This window comes from Tiliqua scincoides, chromosome 2 (assembly GCF_035046505.1).
Source record: "Tiliqua scincoides isolate rTilSci1 chromosome 2, rTilSci1.hap2, whole genome shotgun sequence".
In the NCBI taxonomy this organism is placed as follows: Eukaryota; Metazoa; Chordata; class Lepidosauria; order Squamata; family Scincidae; genus Tiliqua; species Tiliqua scincoides.
In genome coordinates, this window is record NC_089822.1 from 152,266,248 (window position 1) to 152,286,562 (window position 20,315).

Here is a 20,315-nt window from a genome sequence, read left to right on the forward strand (position 1 = left end):
ACACTGATTTGTGTGTCTCACCTTCAGTTTTGTTGGCAGACATCATCATTTGGGAAGACATTTGTACTTGTAGCTACAAAGTTGCTATCTTCGGCTTAAAGACACAAGTGCAACTTTGAAAATGGCATGTATTCCTGAAAGTCCTAATTCCTTCCTCTTGGGCGGCTCTTTCTTCTTTCACAATATGAAGTTTGCCTCTTTCCTCTATTAATTCAAGATATGTTTAAAGAATGAATTGGCATCCGCAATGCTCCAAAGAAAAACTTAATGTGTGAGAAGCTGACAAGTATCTGTTCTGTTGTTTAGGCTGACCTGGCTTCCCAGTATATCAAAGCAGCTGTGAAGAACACCCCCACTGTGTTTCTCATGACCGACTCCCAAGTTGCTGAAGAGCAGTTTTTGGTATTAATCAATGACCTTTTGGCATCTGGTGAGATCCCAGGGCTGTTCCAGGATGATGAAGTGGAAAATATTATTGGCTCTATGAGACCTCAGGTGAAATCCCTTGGCGTTCAAGATACTCGGGAAAACTGCTGGAAGTACTTCATTGAAAAAGTCCGGAGGCAACTGAAGGTATGGTGTTGAGTTTTCTATCCCATTTCTGCAGCTTGTCTGGAGCTGGTGGTGTGGAGATGGTTCTCCAAACATCTTTGCAAACAGAACACGTTACATGGTGGCTGTATACACTGTGACTGTCCTGTTGGTAGTGAAAAGGCTCAGTCTTCCTTTGAAGACTGTCTGGAAACTGTGACTAGTTCAAAAGGCCGCTGGAAGCAGTAATGGGGAACACGTCTTACTGGTGCATGAAGAGCTGCCGTGGCTCCTGGTACTTTCCTGGTCACGGTTCAAAGTGCTTGCAGTTGGCTTTGCTAGCCTAAGTACTTAGGCTTTGAAGCCTGAGTAGGACTGGGGCACCTGAAGTAACCTTACTTCCTCATCAACCCACCAATGCACTATGGTCATCTATAGAGGCCCTCCTCCAGGTGTGCCCACCACCTGAAGAAAAGAGTGACTTCTTAGTTGTGGCACCTCTGTTATAGAATTTGCTCCATAGAGGGTCTTCTTATGCTGTTGTTCTTTCAGCACCAGGCAAAAGCCCCAATCCTATCCCCTGCCAGCCATACTATTGCAGCCACACCAAAAAGGCACAGGTTGCATCCAGCGGGGGCAGGACACCCTGATGGAGAATGAGAGGAAAGGATAAAACATTTATACTTACCTCCTGCTAAGCCCTGGGGCAGTCTATGGGTCTACTCAAATATATGCCACCACTTTTGGTGACATATATCCATGGAGAGGAAAGGGCAGAGAGGATTGTAAGAGAGGGGATAGGATTCAGAGTGCACCATTGCTGCCAAATCCACCCTCTCCCACCTCTTCCCCACCCTGGTTCTTCCCTCCTCCCTGCCCAGTTTCACCCCAGTTTCACTTACTGGGTCTGGTGAGCTGCAGTGATGCCACCTCTTACAGCAGCACTCGCAGATTGGCTGCTGATGGATTCAATCACTGCTCTAGGCAGGTGTTGATCACACTGCTTGGACTTACTTTGCCTCTGTAGTGTTTTTAGTTTGCATTGTCTTGGCTGTGAGCAACCTGCATCAAACATTTGTTCAGAAAAGCAGCTGATAAATTTTAAATATATTTTAAAATAAATAAATAATGCTTGAGGTTACATTTTTCAGGAGTGCCTGTTCCTAAGTTCTTCCATTTGACAAGCAGAGCAAGGCTTTTCATATAGACCATCCCAGGTTCAATCCAAGGCATCTCCAGACAGGACTGGGGAGGACCCATCTGGAAACCCAGACTGCCACTGCCATTCAGTGTAGACAAGTCTATGTTAGGTGGGCAGCAGTCTAAATCACTACCAGGTCTATATTCCTATATACAGTTAGTGTTTGAACCAAAAACCTGAACCAGAACTGAATCCAATTTTATGGGAGGAGCTATAGCTCAGTGGTAAAGCATCTGTTTTGCATACTGGAGGTCCCAGTTTCAATCCCCAGCATCTCCAGGAAGGGCTGGAGGTCTGAAACCGTGAAGAACCACAACCAATCTGTGTGGACAAACCTGAGATAGATGGATCAATGGCGTTGCTCAGTATAAACGACTTCATCTGTTCCTTCTGCTCTTTGTGGCTTGAGGGACTCTGAGTTTGTCTGTCCTTGACAGGCAAAAACTGTCTTGTAAAAGGTGATGTTGAGGACGATGGCATAGAAAGGGGCAGTGCCATCCCTAGACTCGCTGAAATCTCAACACCACTAGGAGACCATGACACACCAACAGCAGAAGTTGACCCACAAACAGGATTGCATCCCTTTAAAATTTGTAACAAAAAGAGGGTGGATAGGATAGCATTCTGTCTTGCACAGTTGTTAAAGAAGGAATTCTAGTCATTTTCATACTAAGCAGTATTTGAATATGGATCACAGTCTGCCTCGTATCCTGATCCTCTTTTTCGAAGCACTCCCACCCAAAAATTTGGTTTGCTCTGTGAGCGATGCTTTTCTGCCTGCAGGTGATCCTGTGCTTCTCTCCTGTGGGGTCTACCTTACGTGTGCGGGCAAGAAAGTTTCCTGCTGTCGTGAACTGCACTGCTATAGACTGGTTTCATGAATGGCCTGAAGATGCCCTGGTGTCTGTAAGTGCAAGGTTCCTAGAGGAAACTGAGGGAATTGAGGTGAGTTGGAACCTACAGCAGTATCATTTGTAGCAATACCAATGCAGTGGGCTGAATCAAATCACTAGACGAAGGATATCAACTAGCATCACTTGGTACTGAATACAGCAACTCTGCCAAAGTTCTGATACTCTGGGAAGTGTTCCAGGACTGATGTACTGTAGTAATATTTATCTCCTCACTGCACCTCAACACAAGCCCAACCACACATACAGAAATTCATGTGGTAACTGGCATTTTCCACAGAATAAGCACATGTTAGGAAGGGGGTAGGCTTTATCATTCCCTGCTGGAATTATGTCATCCTGCTTTCTGATTGGATGAATTCTGGAAGTTTGATCCATACCTTTTCACATTCTTGAGTTTCAGAAGGAAGTGAGACGCTAATGAAAAGTCAGTGACAAAGACTCTTCGAAAAGCTTATCTAGCAAGAGTACGGGGGGGAGGAGTTCCCCCTCCATGAGACACACCAAGAATTCCTTCAAGATCAAGCAAAAGCTTTCAGAAAGAGTTAGAGCACACATGAAATAGCTATTTCATGACAGGCCCTATGGGAAAATATTTCTGGATTGGGAGGGGTAAGAAGCCCTACCTCTTATAGGGCTGACGTGCCTGAAAAGCCCCTTCCCTCTCCTGGCTCTATTTTTCCCATTCCTGTTCCCCTGTGCCTGGCCTTTTAACACCAGGAAGTTCTTCAATGAGTGGGTACTCTGCAGAACGGCGGAAAGACTGCCATGCCAGCGACCTGCACTGGGGACTGTGCACTGGGGGAACTTGCAGTCCACCAGCACAATGAGTGGATAGGATTGGACCATCAGTGACACAGGCAGTTTCGCTCTTAGTGCTGATGAGAAGTCAACTAGTTCTGACCAGTAGTTTCAAGTGTGCTATATGACTATGGTCAGTTTGCCAGTTCAGCTATACCCAGTCAAAAACCAAATAAAATGGTTTTACAACGTCACTGTTTTAGTTTTAGCTTTTTTCAGTCAAGGCAGATAAGGGTAGTGATCTCCCAAAGGGCAGGGTAACATCTTCTGGTCAAGTGTGAAATGTTGTCTTGCTTGCTTAATTTTTACAGGAACACCACTTAAGTATCAGGCAGGGAATTGCATCAAGTTAGATAAAGAATGCACATTTATTTGATGAAGATCTGTATTTGAAAATACAGCACAGGAAATAGTGACTCTGAGTTGGTGGCATGACTTCTGCCAAGAGGATAGGAAGCCTTTGAAGTAGATCTAGTCAAGAAATAGGAGATGCCCTGAGTTCAAGGGACATTCCCTTCCCTATGGATGGGAAAATAATATTTTGAAATGTATTCAGTATTTCTTCCTCACTTTTCCACAATAAAGATGAAGTTTAAGGCAGTTTGCTTGAGATTTCCAGTCTCCTGCAGGATTTTGGATAACAGCAAAATGGTGTTTGGTAAAAATAATTGTACATCTGCTGAATACTGTTGCCACTGACACAGCCCAATCCTATCCGCACTTTCCTGGGAGTAAGCCCCATTGACTCTAATTGGACTTACTTCTGAGTAGACATGTAGAGGCCTGTAAATCTCTTCCATTTCACAGTCCAGGTGTTTTGCCCAATATCTGTTTGAAAAAGTAAAGGGAATCTGTAAGAAGCCCAGCTTTGAAGGTCTACCTGGAGAGCTTTGACTGCAAGGACAGAAATCACTGCCTCTTAGTGATGGCAGTTTGACATGTGTGCAAATGAAAAGCAGCTGTGCACATCTGACACCCTCTGAGTCCCATTTGGCTTGTTGAGACAGATTAACATCAGTGTCCCCTTGGGACTAGTTAACATGTATATTCACCAGCAGAGCCTTTATCTCTTTGCTTCCGCCGCTGGACTCTAGAGAGCCAAGCACATGTGCTCCCCCCACTGAGCACATTAAACATTAATTGACTCTGTATGCATCCCAGCAACACTTGGGATGCATATTTAAACAAAGGAAATGGGGGCATGAAGTAACCTCAGAATCTTTGAATAGCATTCATTTTCCTACGACAACATTTTCACTGTTGAATTGGCTGTTAAATACGCACTCTGAGGAAACAACAACCGGGTTCCCTGATTTTTGATCTTGCATGCCCCAGTCACTGCAGCAGTTAAGCTAGTGTGCTGCATGGGAATGGAAACAAACAGGTCTTCAATCTTCAAAGCAGTCAGATTTACACAAATGTAGAATTTGACTTAAATATTTGATTTGCTTGTTTTATGAACTCTCAACTAATTCCAGGTAGGGCGCAATCCAAAGTGCACCTTATGCCGGCCGAAGTCCCTTGGGCCAGCATAAGAGGGCCACAAACATGCTGTAAAGCACGTTTGCACCTCCTTGCGGGGAAGATGCGCCGACACGCGGAGGCTGACATAAGCCTCTGCGCCGGCTTCCTCACAGCCACTTGTGTTGGCGCGCCCGTGCCAACACAAGCGGCAAAGGTAGGTGTGGGGAGGAGGAGGGAGAGGGGCGTTCCTGGGCAGGGGGAGGGCGGGTGATGGGCTGCCCCGGGGGCAGGCGTGCAGGGAGCCAGAGGCAGGACTGGGATCTGGCAGTTATGCCAGATCCCAACCCCCTGTCCCTGCAGAGAACAGAGCAGCTTCAAGCTGCTCCACTCTCCTCGGACTTGCTGTACCTCCAGAGGTGGCGCAGGTCTGAGGAGACCCATTGGGGCCAGCAGCCCTTACCCAGGGTAAGGGGAAGAGTTTCCCCTTGCCTCTGGCTGAGCCACTGCTGGCCACAAACCTGCCTTGGATGCAGTGCAAGCCTCCTGGCTTGCCTGCTCCAGCGCAAGTTTGGATTGTGCTCCAAGTTGAATAATTCATCCACACAATTAGTTTTATTTGCTTTTCACATTTTTATACTGCCCTTCCATGAAGGAACTCAGGATGATGTACATAGTCCCTCCCTTTTTGCTATCATAACAACCCTGTGAGGTACGTGAGGCCGAGAGATAGAGACTGGCCCAAGGTCACCCAGGAAGCTTCATAGCTGAGCAGGGATTTGAACCTGGCTCTTTCTGGTCTAAGTCCAACTCCAGAACCCCTACACCATCCTGGCTCTCTTCGGCAATGCAGTCTTTCTGCAGCAGTGAAATTTAAAAAAAAAAATGGATTTGGCCTCTCATAATTCATTTATCATATTTCATTTTTTTACATTTTAACATATCCATAATGGGGGTGCATCTGGCAGTCGATGGTGGCCACGTGGAAATCGCAATGTAGTTGTCATTGCCCATGCATGTGTGAACTTGGTCATAGGTGGTCACACTGTCATCACTACATATTAAGAAAAATCAGATTCAAAATACAAAGACATTTTAGGAAAACTTTAACCAATTTACAATTTTTCACTTGTGTTTTCCTTTTTACGTATGCACAAGAGTGATATATGATAAAAATTATGTCTAAGTAAGTATAAAAGAGTTATTTCAATAAGTATAAAATAAAAATTCTAAGTAATAAGAAAGCATTGTGTCATAGTTCAACTGGCAGTATTTTTATCTTTCTTGGTGGTACATAAAATGTGTCTTACAATCGATGGTGTCATAGATTCAGTGAAATACAGTAGCAGATATACATTTCAAAAATGGTTGGAAAAGAAATTGACTGAAACCCTATGTGCACTTGCCTCAGACTAATATCCACTGAACCTGGTGGGACTTTTCTGAGTAAACATGCATAAAACTGTGCAGTCAGTAAAATAAATTGATTCAAAAGAAACTCTTTTTCCCCCCTGCTGCTGTTTTTGCAGTCCCCAGCTGCATCCAATAACCAAGTCTGACCCTCTCAAGTTGCAAATATTGGCTTTGATTTTCAGAACTGATTGTGCTGAAGTTACTTGTGTGGAAATAAAAACATTCAACGAACCGTCTTCTTTCCACAGATGTGTGAAACCCATATGCTTCTGCACCCATATGTGTGAAACCGATATACTTCTGATCATAGTCAATGAATTAAGAAATAATTGAATCAGGAAAAGCTTTACCTGTTTTGTAAACTGCTTTTAGGTGACTTGTTTTAAAAAAAACAATTTATTTAGAAATAAACATTTTTGCCCTATTCTAATTTCAGGGGATTAGTAATTCAGCCAGCAGTGGACCTCCCCAGCCCTGCGCTCGGGGCTAAGGTCTGCGATGGGGTCCCCCACAGGCTGTTGCCACCCTCCTCACTGAAAAAGCCCCCCCCCGAGGCTCACGGAGCCTCACACAACCTCCAACTACGTCAGAAAAATCTCTGTGTGATTCCCTGACGCTTTAAACTGTGCTTCCAGGAAACTGGAAGCACTGTTTCTGCCCCTGTTGGGAGCCTCAGAGAGGCTTCCACGGGGTCCTAGTGGCCGGCTTTTGCCCCATCTCGTCTATGGAAGGTCCGCTGCTGAATTCAGCTAACCAAGTTAAGACATCAGTAGATACAACACGAAGCCACAAAACAAAATGAGAAAATTGCAACCAGCATCGCAAATTAAAAATCAATAGTTTTCACAGTCCTAATAGCTGCTAAGGAGGGGAACCTCCCTTGGAACATATGCAGAGAGATCACCTAAAATAACTAAGGAGGATACTAGGGAAAAGAATGATGTTTGTACTGGGGAAAAGAATGATGAATAATTGGGGTGGTAGTCGAGAGAATATGCACACACAGAATAGCCTGAACATAAAAATAATAAAAACAAATGCCTAGGTCAATTAGACTTGCTTGTTAATTGTATTTGATTGAAAAGTCATTGCATCTCTGATAATCATCCATTGTCTTCTATGAGCCTAACTGAGACTTCATGATCTGTCTTGCAGCCTGAAGTTAAGATCTCCATCAGTCTGTTTATGTCCTACGTCCACAAAACCGCCAATGAAATGTCCAAGGTTTACCTGGCCACTGAGAGGCGCTATAATTATACAACCCCAAAGACCTTCCTTGAACAGATCAAACTTTATCAAAACTTGCTTGCTAAGAAAAGAATGGAGCTCATTGCCAAAATTGAGAGATTGGAGAATGGTTTAATGAAACTCCAGAGTACAGCTTCCCAGGTACGTAAATGAAAGGACATCCTTTGTGTTAAACTGGAGTCCTGGGCTCATGGCTTGAGGCCTGTAGTTGGTGGCCCACCCAGAATGACCATCTGTGCCTTGTTTTAGAGACTGTGCCAGTCTTTAGAGGCTGGTTATTTTAAACAAATGAGGGCCAGCTATCAAGTGTATTACATGCTTGTGAAGAATGGGCTCCCCTTGCTCCCTTCTTTGTCCCCATTGATCTCCCCTAAGGAAAGCCTCAGCATAAGGTTCCCTCAGAAGGAGGCTTCCTTGCTTTGAAATCAGTGCCATTGTAGAAAGATTGCATGACCAAGCAGACCAGTCATTGTCTGAATTCCTTGTCGGCTTTGTCTGGGTCCAGCAAGAACAAAAGCGCATAGCCTATTCGCTCTGCTGGGATTGGCATTGCACCAGTCGATTGGGCATCCAACCCCAATGGGTTTGACTGAGTCGAAGGGCAGGTAGGGATGCCCAGATGGTCGTAAATGATCCAATCAGGCAAAGCAGTGACATTATCAATTTTAAGTTTCTTAAAATCAAGCACAGGGATGCTTGGATGCCTTCTGGCTTGGCTCCCTCAGAGATTGCACCTATGCGTGGCCAAGCTCTCACCTGCCCCCTGGAGACCAGAGGTACTGGTCTCTTCAATCTGGCTTTGAAGTAAATAGCAGAGAGGGACCTGAGTGACATAGACATATGATTAGGTATTATTTTTGCTTCTAAGTTGACTTATAATTGCCTTTTTGATTATTTGTTATCGGGGTGTTTTTGTTTAGTTGGTTGGCTGGTTGGTTTATTTTTTGTTTTGGTTAAGATCTATACCTGTCAGCACCTGAGCCATTTCTGAAGCCTATTACTTTTACTCTTTCTTCCTTGTGCTATCCAATCCACACATACTCCACATATTTAATGAACTCTTCTTATGTTTCAAGTTGTTGTCTGCCTGTGATTGTTTGAATTTAGGCCCCTACCCTAGTCCTCCTAGACCATGGAGCAATCTGGGGAAAGAAAGGAAAAACTGGCATCAGGTTCCCTCTAATCACCATAATGATATTCAGGGGGCCACCTGTCCACAGATCCCATATTCACCATTTCATTTATCTGCGGATTGGGTCCATGGCCCGATCCCCTCTGGAGGTTCTTCTGAGCCCGGCAGAGGCTGCATGCTTCTGCATGCAGCCCCTGGTGGACTCAGAATGACGATTAGAGTAAAATCAATGCTGCGTTCCCCTTTCCTCCGGGGGGGGGGTGTTTCTTCATATCTGCAGATTCAGCTATCCATGGGGGGGGGTTCCAGAACAGAACCCCCATGAATATAGGGGCATGCCAGTAGTATTGTGATCATTGAGGATTGTGAATGATGCAAAGGTTCTATATTTTCTAGGTCAGGAGCCTCGGGCCTGATATGAAGGCCTCTTTTTATGAGGCTAATGTTACAAGCAGATACTAAAGATACTCCCTGCCTCAAGGAGTTCATTTAATCTCACATGTCTAGAAGTCTTTGAGGACCAAACTGCATGTGGTTTTGCATGGATCTGTGGTTAGAACTTCCAATGTCTTGTTCATTAAAATCAGCCATGATGGTGCCAAATTTGTAGTGAGGCGGTGGTACCAGGAAAAGGGATAGCTTTCCTCCCTGTAATATTTTCCCAACTTAATTTAAAACATCTCCCCCCTTGAAGCTACTATTCATTTCTGAACAGGGGTGGGGTGAGGACAGGAATGAAGCAACACAGCCCTAGTCTGATAGATGCCCACCATGCACAATTTGTTTGCCTGCCTTGGCAAAGTTGGATAGAAGGATCTCTGTAACAGGAGCCCTCAGACTTGGTCAGAAGATGTCCTGATCATACCTTTTTCTGTGTGTTGTTTTTCTTTTTATTCCTTCCTGGATGCCTCCTAGAACTGCTCTTAATTTTAAAGAACTATTTCCTGGTTTCACTAGGGTTCAACAAATTTTCACCCACAAAATTTGAGGTAAAAGAAAAGGTTGTTGTGGGTGAAATGTTTTAAAAAACTGTCCTGCCATAGCTTATCACTTCACACACAGCTTGCCAACTTCTGTGCTTCTTCACCCCAGTCTGCTGCTTTGTGGTACATACTTTTCTCTGAAGTGATCCCAACCAATTGGGGATCATGGCAGTAGCAAGTTGACATCTTATTACACAGCCAGTCATATTTGCCTACAAGATAATACCAAATCAGCAAGAGCAGAATGTTTTTCAAAAACACGTCACTTCTGTTTTAGCTCAAGAGCCTTAAGAGTTTGATTTTCTGGTTGTGCTTCATAGGTTGATGACCTGAAAGCCAAACTTGCTGTTCAAGAGCTGGAACTCAAAATTAAAAATGAAGATGCTGATAAACTGATCCAAGTGGTAGGGGTTGAAACAGATAAAGTGAGCAGGGAGAAAGCAATTGCTGATGAAGAGGAGTTGAAAGTGCAGGTCATTAACACGGTAGGTAGCGTTTTGCTTATGATGATCAGCTGCTGACTGCATGTGATATAGATGAGGAAAGGGTAAAAAGCTAATTTGGCCAAGGACAAAGACTCTTGTGAACAAGCCACGTTTATTTCTGAGAAATATTATGCATCTGTAACACACCAAGGAACTGCATAGCATGTTTTATTTTCTGGAAGCTTTTCATTAACCAGATAGAGAAGGATTCTACTTTCCTATCATTTATTAATACACGTGTTGCACTTGCAATTTTTGGTGGAGTCAATCTGGCCAGAAAGCCATTCCATAAAACTGTAGGTTTGAAGCCCCATCCTAGCATCCAGTCTTCTATGGAATCCTCCTAGTAAAAAAACTGAAACAACATTTCACACAAATTAGCTGTGTAGCACAGGCGGATTCCTTAGCCAATTCCTCTAGCCATCTGCACTACTTATTACTAGACATTTCAGTCCAAGAAGAATTCTTACCTTTGTAAGATGTTGCATAGCATGAAAAAGGAAATGGAGGTGCTTTACAAGAAGCTTGAAAAATTGTCTGGCACCATTGACAAAATTGCCACTGTGCATCCCATCTTACTAAAAATTTTGCAACTTTCCCTTGGACTACAATTGCACGAAACATTTCTTGCAGACCAGTGCCTTTCCAAAAGCCATTTCATTCGGATATGTAGCAAAGCAGTGCAAGTTGCAATGGAATGCTGCTGTAGTTCATGACACACAAACATGGGCAACTACAGTGAAGGGAGTTGGCCTTGATCTCTTTGGAGCCATTATTTGGTGCTTGGGCAGTGGCTGCCTTTCTCTTGTTGGCACATTCCCCCCACCTTAATCCATCAGGCAACAGTACAATTTCCAACAGTACAACCTCTCTATTCTGCTGCGAGCTTCCTATAGCCAGTCTTCTGAAATGGTTCACTTAGGGCATTTTCCTAAGTAACACTTTAATTGGTTTTTGTAGTCATTTTCAGTGTCACTTTTGAAAACAGCAATGAGTGGAAAAGAAATTGTGAGGGGATGTGGATCATAACGTTTTAAAAGTTGAGGTGAAACATGACAGTTTGTTCAATATTCCTATTTTCTTGAACTTCTTGCACATCAGAATGTCACAGAAAAGCAAAGGGCTTGTGAAACTGACCTGGCCAAAGCTGAACCAGCTCTGCTTGCTGCTCAGGAAGCCTTGGATACTCTCAATAAGGTAAAATCCGTGAACTGCTCAAATGCACACATGACTCATTTTGGTTTTAAGCAAGGTTGGCTGGTGTAAAGTGGAATTATCATCGTGTCCAGGCTCCTACTCACCCAGTCAATGAAGCAGCTGGAAAGACGTGGGTGAGGCCCTGCTCTCTGCAGGAGACATTGCCACACCAGAGCTGGTGCGAAATGGCTCGGGGTCAGATGCTACAGCATAAAGCATGCTGGGGCACTGCTCAGCCTGAGCATTGGTGTCAGAAGTGGCTGACAGGCCCAGCACTGTTGAGAGGCAACCACCTCAGCCCCACCCTCAAAGCAGAGATGGCCAGGCTTGCCTGGAACAGGGAATACCCTGCCCCTGACAATGCCGGGGAGGTGGGAACGGGGACAAGGAAAGGGACAGTGACAAGGGGCTAGGCCCCATTAAGCCTGCAAGATGCCCAGAGGGGCCAGCCTGGGAAAATATAGGTGGAGCTACAGGGACAATGAGAAGAACAGACATCCCTGAGGTTCCTGAGGGCTGTGAGGTGACTGGAGATAACACTGCTGCCCCTCCAGTCCAAAGACTGGAAAACAAGCCCAGGAGGATGACCTGCAAACTCTTTGCCTGTGCAGGTCTTAGGCCTTCCACCTACCCCCCTTTGCTGATCCTACCCAGGTGATACCCCAAATCCTCACCTGGCTTGCCTGGACACCCCCAAACAGTGAGAAACAGTGGGTGACACCAGTTCCCTGGACCTGGGTCCAGGGAGGGGCCTGAGTGCTCAGAGTGGACACAGAGTAAATGCAGTTCTTGAGATGCTTGATTCTCCTATTAGTTTCTATCTCCATATATTGAATTTGCAGGCATTCTCACATTTGGAGTCTGCCATTGAATTCTTATTGAAAATATCTGTAGTTTAAAATAGTAAGTGCTCAAATCAAAGGACCTTTCTGTTGGCTTGCAGCTGATGTGGATTCCAAACACTCCAGGCTGTTTCCAATCCAAGTCTCTGGAATTCAAAACACTGAGAGGGCAGCGAGGAGCAGGAGTTGTAGAATTGCTTCCCAAATGCTCTGTGCCTCTAATATAACTCCTACTCTAGGGATTCTCCTAGGCTGGTATTTCCACAGCCCTGACAGTTGCATACTCTGCCAAAACATCCCAGGGCTGGGTACGGCAACATCAGCAGCCGGAATTAAGCCACTTTGTATACTGAGCTTGGTTGGGGCTTCTTTAATTCTTCTATTTTTTTGGTCAATGCACTACCATTTCTTGAATGCAAAATGTATGATATTGTGACAAGGCGCCCCAACTAACACTTTGGAAAAATGACTGTTGTCTTCTCGGCTGCATTTCCAGAACAACCTGACAGAACTGAAGTCTTTCGGCTCTCCTCCAGAAGCTGTGGTTAATGTGACAGCAGCTGTAATGATCCTGACAGCTCCAGGTGGCAAAATACCAAAGGACAGAAGCTGGAAGGCAGCGAAAGGCATGATGGGCAAAGTGGACGGTTTCCTGGATTCCCTGAAGAAATATGACAAAGAGCACATTCCAGAACCCTGCCTGAAAGCTTTCAGGTAAAGAAAATCAAAAGATATCCTTTCGGTCCTTGCCACCGAAAGGAATCACTGTCTCAACCTGCTGGAGGGAAACCACCCATTATTGTTTCCTTTGCTAGGTTATCCTGTCCAAATTGAGTGAGGGGGTCTGTGCACCTCACCAGCATCCAAGGATAACTCTCTCTACTCCTCAATGGAGAAGGGTGGTTTGAGCCAGGTTGATCCTCCAACTCATCCACAGGCTGGACCAGGTCCTAGAAGATGCATGTAGGATTTAAATCAGAGTGATTTTGTCTTGCAAATGTAAGACAAAGGCTTCCAAGGAAAGATGAGGCAGGCCAGACACAGGAATGTTGGTCTTCCCCCACAGGGATGCAGGCAGGGCTGTGGGATGTGAGGGCCTACTTTTTGCTTACTGTGGGAGGGAAGGCATAGGAAAGACTTCGGAAAAACTCTGGTTGTGGCACATAGGATTTATGGAGCGTGTTGGGAATTGGGAAGTGTCGTCCAGCATGTTCCAGCTTGCCCCCAGCCCTTGCCCTCAGCTCTTTCCAAGTAAACTTGGGAAAGGTGGGAGGACTGGCAAGGGAGAGGTGGTAAGTCATCTTGGCGCCGCTGTAGACCTGAAAGGTGCTTTTACTTCTCTCATTGCATTGTTTTGTATCTTCTCTCTGCAGACCTTTTCAGATGGATCCGACATTTGATCCAGAGTTTATCCTTTCTAAGTCCACAGCTGCGGCTGGTCTCTGTTCTTGGTGCCTCAATATCGTCCGTTTCTATGAAGTCTACTGTAATGTGGCACCCAAGCGGCAGGCCTTGGAAGAGGCTAATGCTGAACTGGCAGAAGCACAGGCGAAGCTCACATTGATCAAAAACAAAATTGCTGTAAGTGCCCCACAAACCTGCTTTAGGAAAGTGCCAGAACCACAGGCACTGCATCCCGGAAACAAATACCACCAGTCAAATTAACTGATATTCGCCACTGGCACTGTGTGAGGACATTCGTGTAGTTAGATGGGACTTAGGGAATGACAGTGGTGCATAAATGACATTACCAGATGTCTGTGCTAATTGAGGGCTAGCATATTAGTTAAGGGCCCAATCCTATACAATTTTTCCAGTGCCAGTACAGCCAAAGGGGCATGCACTGCATCGTGTGGTGGAGAGAACATTTGTTCCCTTACCCGGGGCTGCATTGCAGCTACACCGGTGTTGAAAAGTTAGATAGGATTGCACCCGAAGTCTGTAAGTTGTGAACCAGGAAGTCCCCAGTTCAAATCTCACCTCAGTTATGAAATCACCAGATGGCCTTAGTTTTTTAAACTTGTTTTGCAGTGTGGCTGTTTTTAATTATTGATATTTACTGCTTTGAGAGTTTCATTGGAATTAGAAAGGTGGGATAAATATTTCTTGATAACTAATAAGAGCACCTGAGTCACAGATTGTTGGTTCAGTATATGCATAGTTTTTGAATGCAATTCATTAAGCACTGCCCCACTGAAATAAGTGGGGTGATACATCCTTTGAACCTCTATAGCAGGCCTCAAAGTATTCATAAAAATAATTGAAAACCTGTTGTCTTAAAGGATCTCAACGCCAACTTAGCTAATTTGACTGCTGAGTTTGAAAAGGCCACAGCTGAGAAAATCAAGTGCCAACAAGAGGCTGATGCAACCAATAGAGTCATTTCATTGGCCAACAGGTACCATCAAATACTCTCTGGAGCTGATTGGAACTAAGAGGCTATTTCACTGTGGGCAAGAAAAAGTGTTGTGCGGGAGATCTAGGATTGATTCTTTGTTTCTTAACTGAAATGTAGCTGTAAGGGGTGGTCAATTTGCTGGGACCACTGGAAGTGGAGGGAGGTGATGGAGTGCACACATACCATTTTACAAATCAAAATCGTCCCCAGCATGTTAAAATTGCTGGTTCCCTCATAGAGAAAAACTATATGGCCACTTGTGGTGTCTGTTTTTCCCCACAAGAGCAAATAGTAGTTTGTGTGTGTCATTTTGATTGAAGAAAATGATTTAGGAGGGGGAAGGTTAACCATCTCTTTACCTGTACTGCAGCCCCTCACCAATGCATTCCAGTCAATCCAGACAACATCTTTGGGAGACCAGCCACAGATCTCCTGCAAAATATTGTTTGGCCCTATGAGCACCAATATTCCATGCTTCCATATCTTCCAAACCTTCTAAGAAGCAGAACAGGATCCTAGGCTGCTAGAAAGACCAGAACTGGCACATGCCAGTATGTCTGACCTTCACCATTGATCCCAATAGCAATAGCAAGCAAATGGCATGGTCTTTAAAATGCTCCACCAAATACTTTGAGAATCTTATTGTCAGTCTAGTCCTAGCAGAGAGTTATGCCACTGGAACGTGCGTGCATTCTGGTAGCACAATGCATTTTCTGCCTGCTGCAATCATGGCATCCCAGAGAGTGTGGCCTGGCTGGAGCCATAAGTTGCAAGTGGTTCCATGAAGCAGAGGGCACTGGATCCCCACCACCCAAGGTAGTGGAATGGGGCAGGCGTAGGCAGAATAGGGTGGGGTGGAGTGGAGAGTGGATTGGGCCTAGAAAGGGGACAGATTTGGTGGCAGTGATGCCTACCAAATCCTAATCCCCTTTATGGACCAAACCCACCTAGAGGAGGGCTCTGGAGGCCAGAAAACCCCCCTCCCCACCGGATGCAGCAGATGCCGCATTGGAACCATTGCATCATTGTGCAGGGAGTAAGGTAGGATTGGATTGTGTGACGTTTTCTGAATTTAAGCCAAGGGAGGGAAAGATAACATTTTTTGACAGAATCCTAAGTATCTAACTACTTGTTACTTTTATAAATTGCTCTTCTAGAAATAGAGTCATAAAGAAGTTGATAGAAGTACTATAGCTTATTCAAAATAGTGCAAGCCAGAAGGCACTTAAAAGAACCTCAGACATACTGAGATGTTTCATATCATATTGTTTTTAACTCTTGTAATTCTGAGGAGATCACTGTAATTTCTAGACATTTTGTGTCAACAGTACAAGGGTTTTTGGTCATCCCAGCTGGCTGGAAAACCAGTTGGTTAAAGGAAATTTGTTGTGTTTCCCAACATGCTGTGAACCATTTCCTGAAAATGAAACGCTACATAAGAGGGACTGCGTCAAAGATGAATAGTTTATGTAGAGCAACTGCAGTTAGAATTTGGAGGAAGGCTATTAGTTCAAAGGCAAGCAGTGCTGCTTGCTTTCTGCTATCTTCATTTTTTTTTTTAATTCTCTGGAGTTCAGGATCTTAACTGACCATCATCGTCAAAATATCCTAAAAACTGACACTTCCAGTCTGGCATCAGAAATTGCACACACAAAAAGGTGCAACACATTTGTCAGTAACAGCCAGGTATCTATCCAAAAGGCATGCCAGGAATGTGAATGTCATGTTGGTTGTGTCTTTGCTGCAGACCACCCCCCCCAGTCCATCATACATTTTAAAACTTGTTCTCAGCATATGGAAGCTGTCCACCCTTATCTTGAGCAGTATGCATTCCAGGGCAGAGAGTTCATCTGCTTCTGGGAATGCACAGGCCTAGCACCACGAGAAAGCTGGCCAGAGTCCCAGGCTGTGCTAACCAAAGGCTTATCTCCTTTTGAAATGTCTCTGAAGGCTGGTCGGTGGATTAGCATCAGAAAATGTGCGTTGGGCAGAGTCTGTGGAAAATTTCCGTGAACAGGAAAAGACTCTGTGCGGGGATGTGCTGCTGATTACTGCATTTGTCTCCTATGTTGGCTACTTTACCAAAAAATATAGGACTGAGTTGCTGGACAAGTTGTGGACGCCTTACTTAAATTCTCTAAAGGTAAATCTTTTCAACACAAACTTGCACTAGGACACTAGGACTTAACATTAAAATGGTTAAGACTGCAATTCGATGCACACTTTCCTGTGAGTAAGCCCCTGTGAACACAGTGTGACTTATTTCTGAGTAGACATGCCTAGGCTTGCACTGCAAAGTTTTGACCTTTGACTGGGAAAACCCAGTTCCTTGCTCAGCCGTGAAGCTTCCTTGGTGTTCTTGGACCAGTCACTGGTCCTACCTCACAGGGATGGTTGTGAGAATAAGGGAGGGCAGGGTAGTGGAGGGAGGGCAGTATATAAATGCAGTAAATAATAGCTCTGATACTTGGGTACTCATATTTATTCTGGCAAACCCTACTTACATTTACTTGGAATTAGGATTCTGATCTCAGACGCTCCAGGCTATAAGAGAACTCTTTCTGGACTATTGCCAGGCTTGCATCAAAAACCAAGTACACCAAGCACAACCTTAACCCTTGGCATTTGCCAGAAATATCTATGATCCATTGATTCAAAGCACACAGAGTTAGCTAGCTGAGCTCAGTTCAATACCCCTCAGCTCAATACCCACACAGCGCTTATCTGAGCACCATATGAGAGCAGTGCTGTAGACCCCTATTGCAGGCCTTCTTTTTGACAGCCCATGACCTCCTGTCGTAAAGATACTCTTATTGATTAATCTGCTGCTGACTCCCCACAATGAATTCTACTGGGTGTATTTGTTTCTAATTAAGATCCCTGGAAAATTCCAGTCCTGGTTTTCTTCACTCACCCAACAAGCATCTAGCTGAGCCATCTCCTCCCCAGCTAGACAGCTCAGTTTTTATAACTATGCAATCAATATATAGAGCTATTGGAAGACCCTTAAATATTGAAGACAGGACCTCTGTACTTCCAAGCCAAGGAGTGCATTTTCAACCAATGTCTTGAGTCTAGCAGCCCCAGGGCATTATGGGTACAAGACATTTCCCTTCTGATCATCCTGGCTAATGGTTCTTCTTGACCATTCATTATGACTTTTGTTCTGTTATTTGCTTGCACTATACCCATGGCTCTTTGTGAGGCTGTCTCTGGAACAGCAGGTGAATAGACTGGTGAGAGACCCATTTTTTGTTGCAGGTACCAATTCCCATCACTCCTGGACTGGATCCCTTGAGTCTCCTAACAGATGATGCAGATGTAGCAACTTGGAACAACCAGGGGCTCCCCAGCGACCGCATGTCCACAGAAAATGCCACTATACTGTGCAATACAGAGCGTTGGCCACTGATTGTTGATGCCCAGCTTCAAGGAATCAAGTGGATAAAGAATAAACATGGATCAGACTTGAAAGCCATCCGGCTAGGGCAGAAAAAGTTGAGCCATTGCTCTTCTATTCTGATTCTTATTTTATTTCAAGTACTGCTCCCCTGGTCCTCAGCTGACAAGGCTCCCAGAATGACTTGAATAGAATTGATTAAGGGCCCAATCCTATCCAATTTTCCCATGCCGGTGCTGCTGTGCCTAAGGGTTATGCACTGCTTCCTGTGTTGGGGAGGCAGTCTTGGAGGCCTCCTCAAGGTATGGGAACATTTGTTCCCTTACCTTAAGGCTGCATTGCAGCTGCCCTGGTGCTGGAAAGTTGGATAGGATTGGGCCCTAAGCCATTTCTGCCCAACGTTGCATATATGCAACAGGGATCAAATGTGTACACCTGTGGGCTGGGCAGAAATGGGTTAACATCCAGAAAAAGAGTTGCCTTCAGATCCCAGAGTGAGGGTCACAGGGTATCATAGGCATTCAGCTCCATAATAATCCTTAAATGTACTGGGGCACCTTCATAACCCTAGCTTGTATATTGGGACCAGTGGAATTAAGCTTTGGAATTAAGAGACCATTCCGGGTCTCTCCAACATTAACAAACAGTAAGAAACTTAGCCCTGAGTGGACTCTCCTAAGGCCCACATTCTCTGTAGGCAGCAGCATTTTGAATGTGTGCACATTATGTATGACCCTTCGTATGCTGTAGAAATGTTTCATGTTCTAAAACACCACATGACATGCTTAAGGGTTTCTTTTTTCCTTCTGATCCTGCAGCTATCTAGATATTATTGAGCGTGCCGTCTCTGATGGCGACACACTGCTCATTGAAAACATTGGGGAGACAGTGGAGCCTGTGCTGGACCCTCTGCTAGGTCGAAACACTATCAAGAAAGGGAAGTAAGTTTGCTTTTGTTGCTGTTTCATAGAGGTTAAAGTGAGAATAGTCCCTGCTCTCCCCACCCCATTTTAATTGACACCATGGTGGGGCAAAGAGTTAATTCCTCCCCTATACTATCATCCCACAATTAGTTGTATTTAAAAAACAAAACAAAAAAACAAAAAAACAGAGAGCTACAATGACATTTTTATGATGTGTACTTTGGCCCTACTTACCAGTTCATTGCAAGAGGATATCATGTATGACTTGACTGCTCTGTTACATTTAATGGAGCATCTCTTCCAGAGGCAAAGTATCAGGATATTCAGCTGCTTAACACTAAAAATAATGTACTGATGGTACCATATTGGCTATTAATAACCATGTCCTCAGGCAGATGAATTCTTGTGACGGCTTGTTCGGTATATCAGCATTTCTCAAATCTCTCATCCTCAGGTTCATTAAGATAGGAGACAAGGAAGTGGAATACCATCCCAATTTCCGCCTCATTCTCCACACTAAATACTTCAATCCTCATTATAAACCAGAGATGCAGGCCCAGTGCACACTGATCAACTTCCTGGTCACCAGGGATGGACTGGAGGACCAGCTTTTAGCTGCTGTAGTGGCTAAGGAGAGACCTGACTTAGAGGAACTGAAGGTATTGCTGGTGGCATGGGCTGCTTCAGGTTGCGAGAACTTCAGGGTAGCCAGACTTTCTCAGTGACTCCAACCAAAATCTAATGGTCTAAGGCAGAGGTGGCCAAACTTGTTTATGGTAAGAGTCACATATGATAAACTTCAGGTGTTTGAAAGCCACAATCATAGAACCATAGAGTTGGAAGGAGCCTAATAGGTCATCTAGTCCAACCCCCTGCTTTAGGCAAGAAATCTTCTTAGAGAATCTCTAACAGGTGCTTGTCGAGCCTCTAGTTCTAGTGAGGGAGAGCCTACCACCACTCTCGGCAATCTGTTCCGCTGCCGAATTGCCCTGACCATCAGGAATTTTTTCCTGATGTCTAATCAAAATCTCCTCTCTTGCAGTTTGTACCCATGGGTTCTAGTTCTGCTTTCAGAGAGAGTTGAGAATAAATTATTTCCTTCTTCCATATGACAGCCCTTTAGGTATTTGAAGAGAGCTATCATATCCCCTCTCAGCCTTCTCTTCTCCAGGCTGAACATGCCAAGTTCTCCTCATAGGGAAGGGAACATGCCAAGTTCCCTTCCTCATAGGGCTTGTCCTCCAGAGCCCTGATCATCCTCATCACTCTCCTCTGAACATGCTCCAGTTTGGCCAATTTGACAATATTTTAAAAGCATTAAAATTATTACATATATTTGCTCACCATCAACGTTAAACTTATGTTTTAATCCAGTGGACTCTCAATTTA

The 20,315-nt window shown here is 44.6% G+C and overlaps 1 protein-coding gene across 1 annotated transcript in view; it reads left to right on the forward strand.

Annotated features, from left to right (window-relative positions):
• DNAH17 (dynein axonemal heavy chain 17) overlaps positions 1-20,315 on the forward strand; it is a 122,790-nt gene that overhangs the window by 78,166 nt on the left and 24,309 nt on the right. The window contains exons 54-65 of the mRNA XM_066612860.1: positions 307-573; positions 2,516-2,677; positions 7,474-7,707; positions 10,002-10,166; positions 11,268-11,363; positions 12,702-12,919; positions 13,579-13,786; positions 14,488-14,603; positions 16,554-16,746; positions 17,865-18,100; positions 18,822-18,944; positions 19,381-19,585. Of these exons, the coding sequence (XP_066468957.1) occupies positions 307-573; positions 2,516-2,677; positions 7,474-7,707; positions 10,002-10,166; positions 11,268-11,363; positions 12,702-12,919; positions 13,579-13,786; positions 14,488-14,603; positions 16,554-16,746; positions 17,865-18,100; positions 18,822-18,944; positions 19,381-19,585 (2,223 nt within the window). The remainder of the gene's footprint in view (positions 1-306; positions 574-2,515; positions 2,678-7,473; positions 7,708-10,001; positions 10,167-11,267; positions 11,364-12,701; positions 12,920-13,578; positions 13,787-14,487; positions 14,604-16,553; positions 16,747-17,864; positions 18,101-18,821; positions 18,945-19,380; positions 19,586-20,315) is intronic.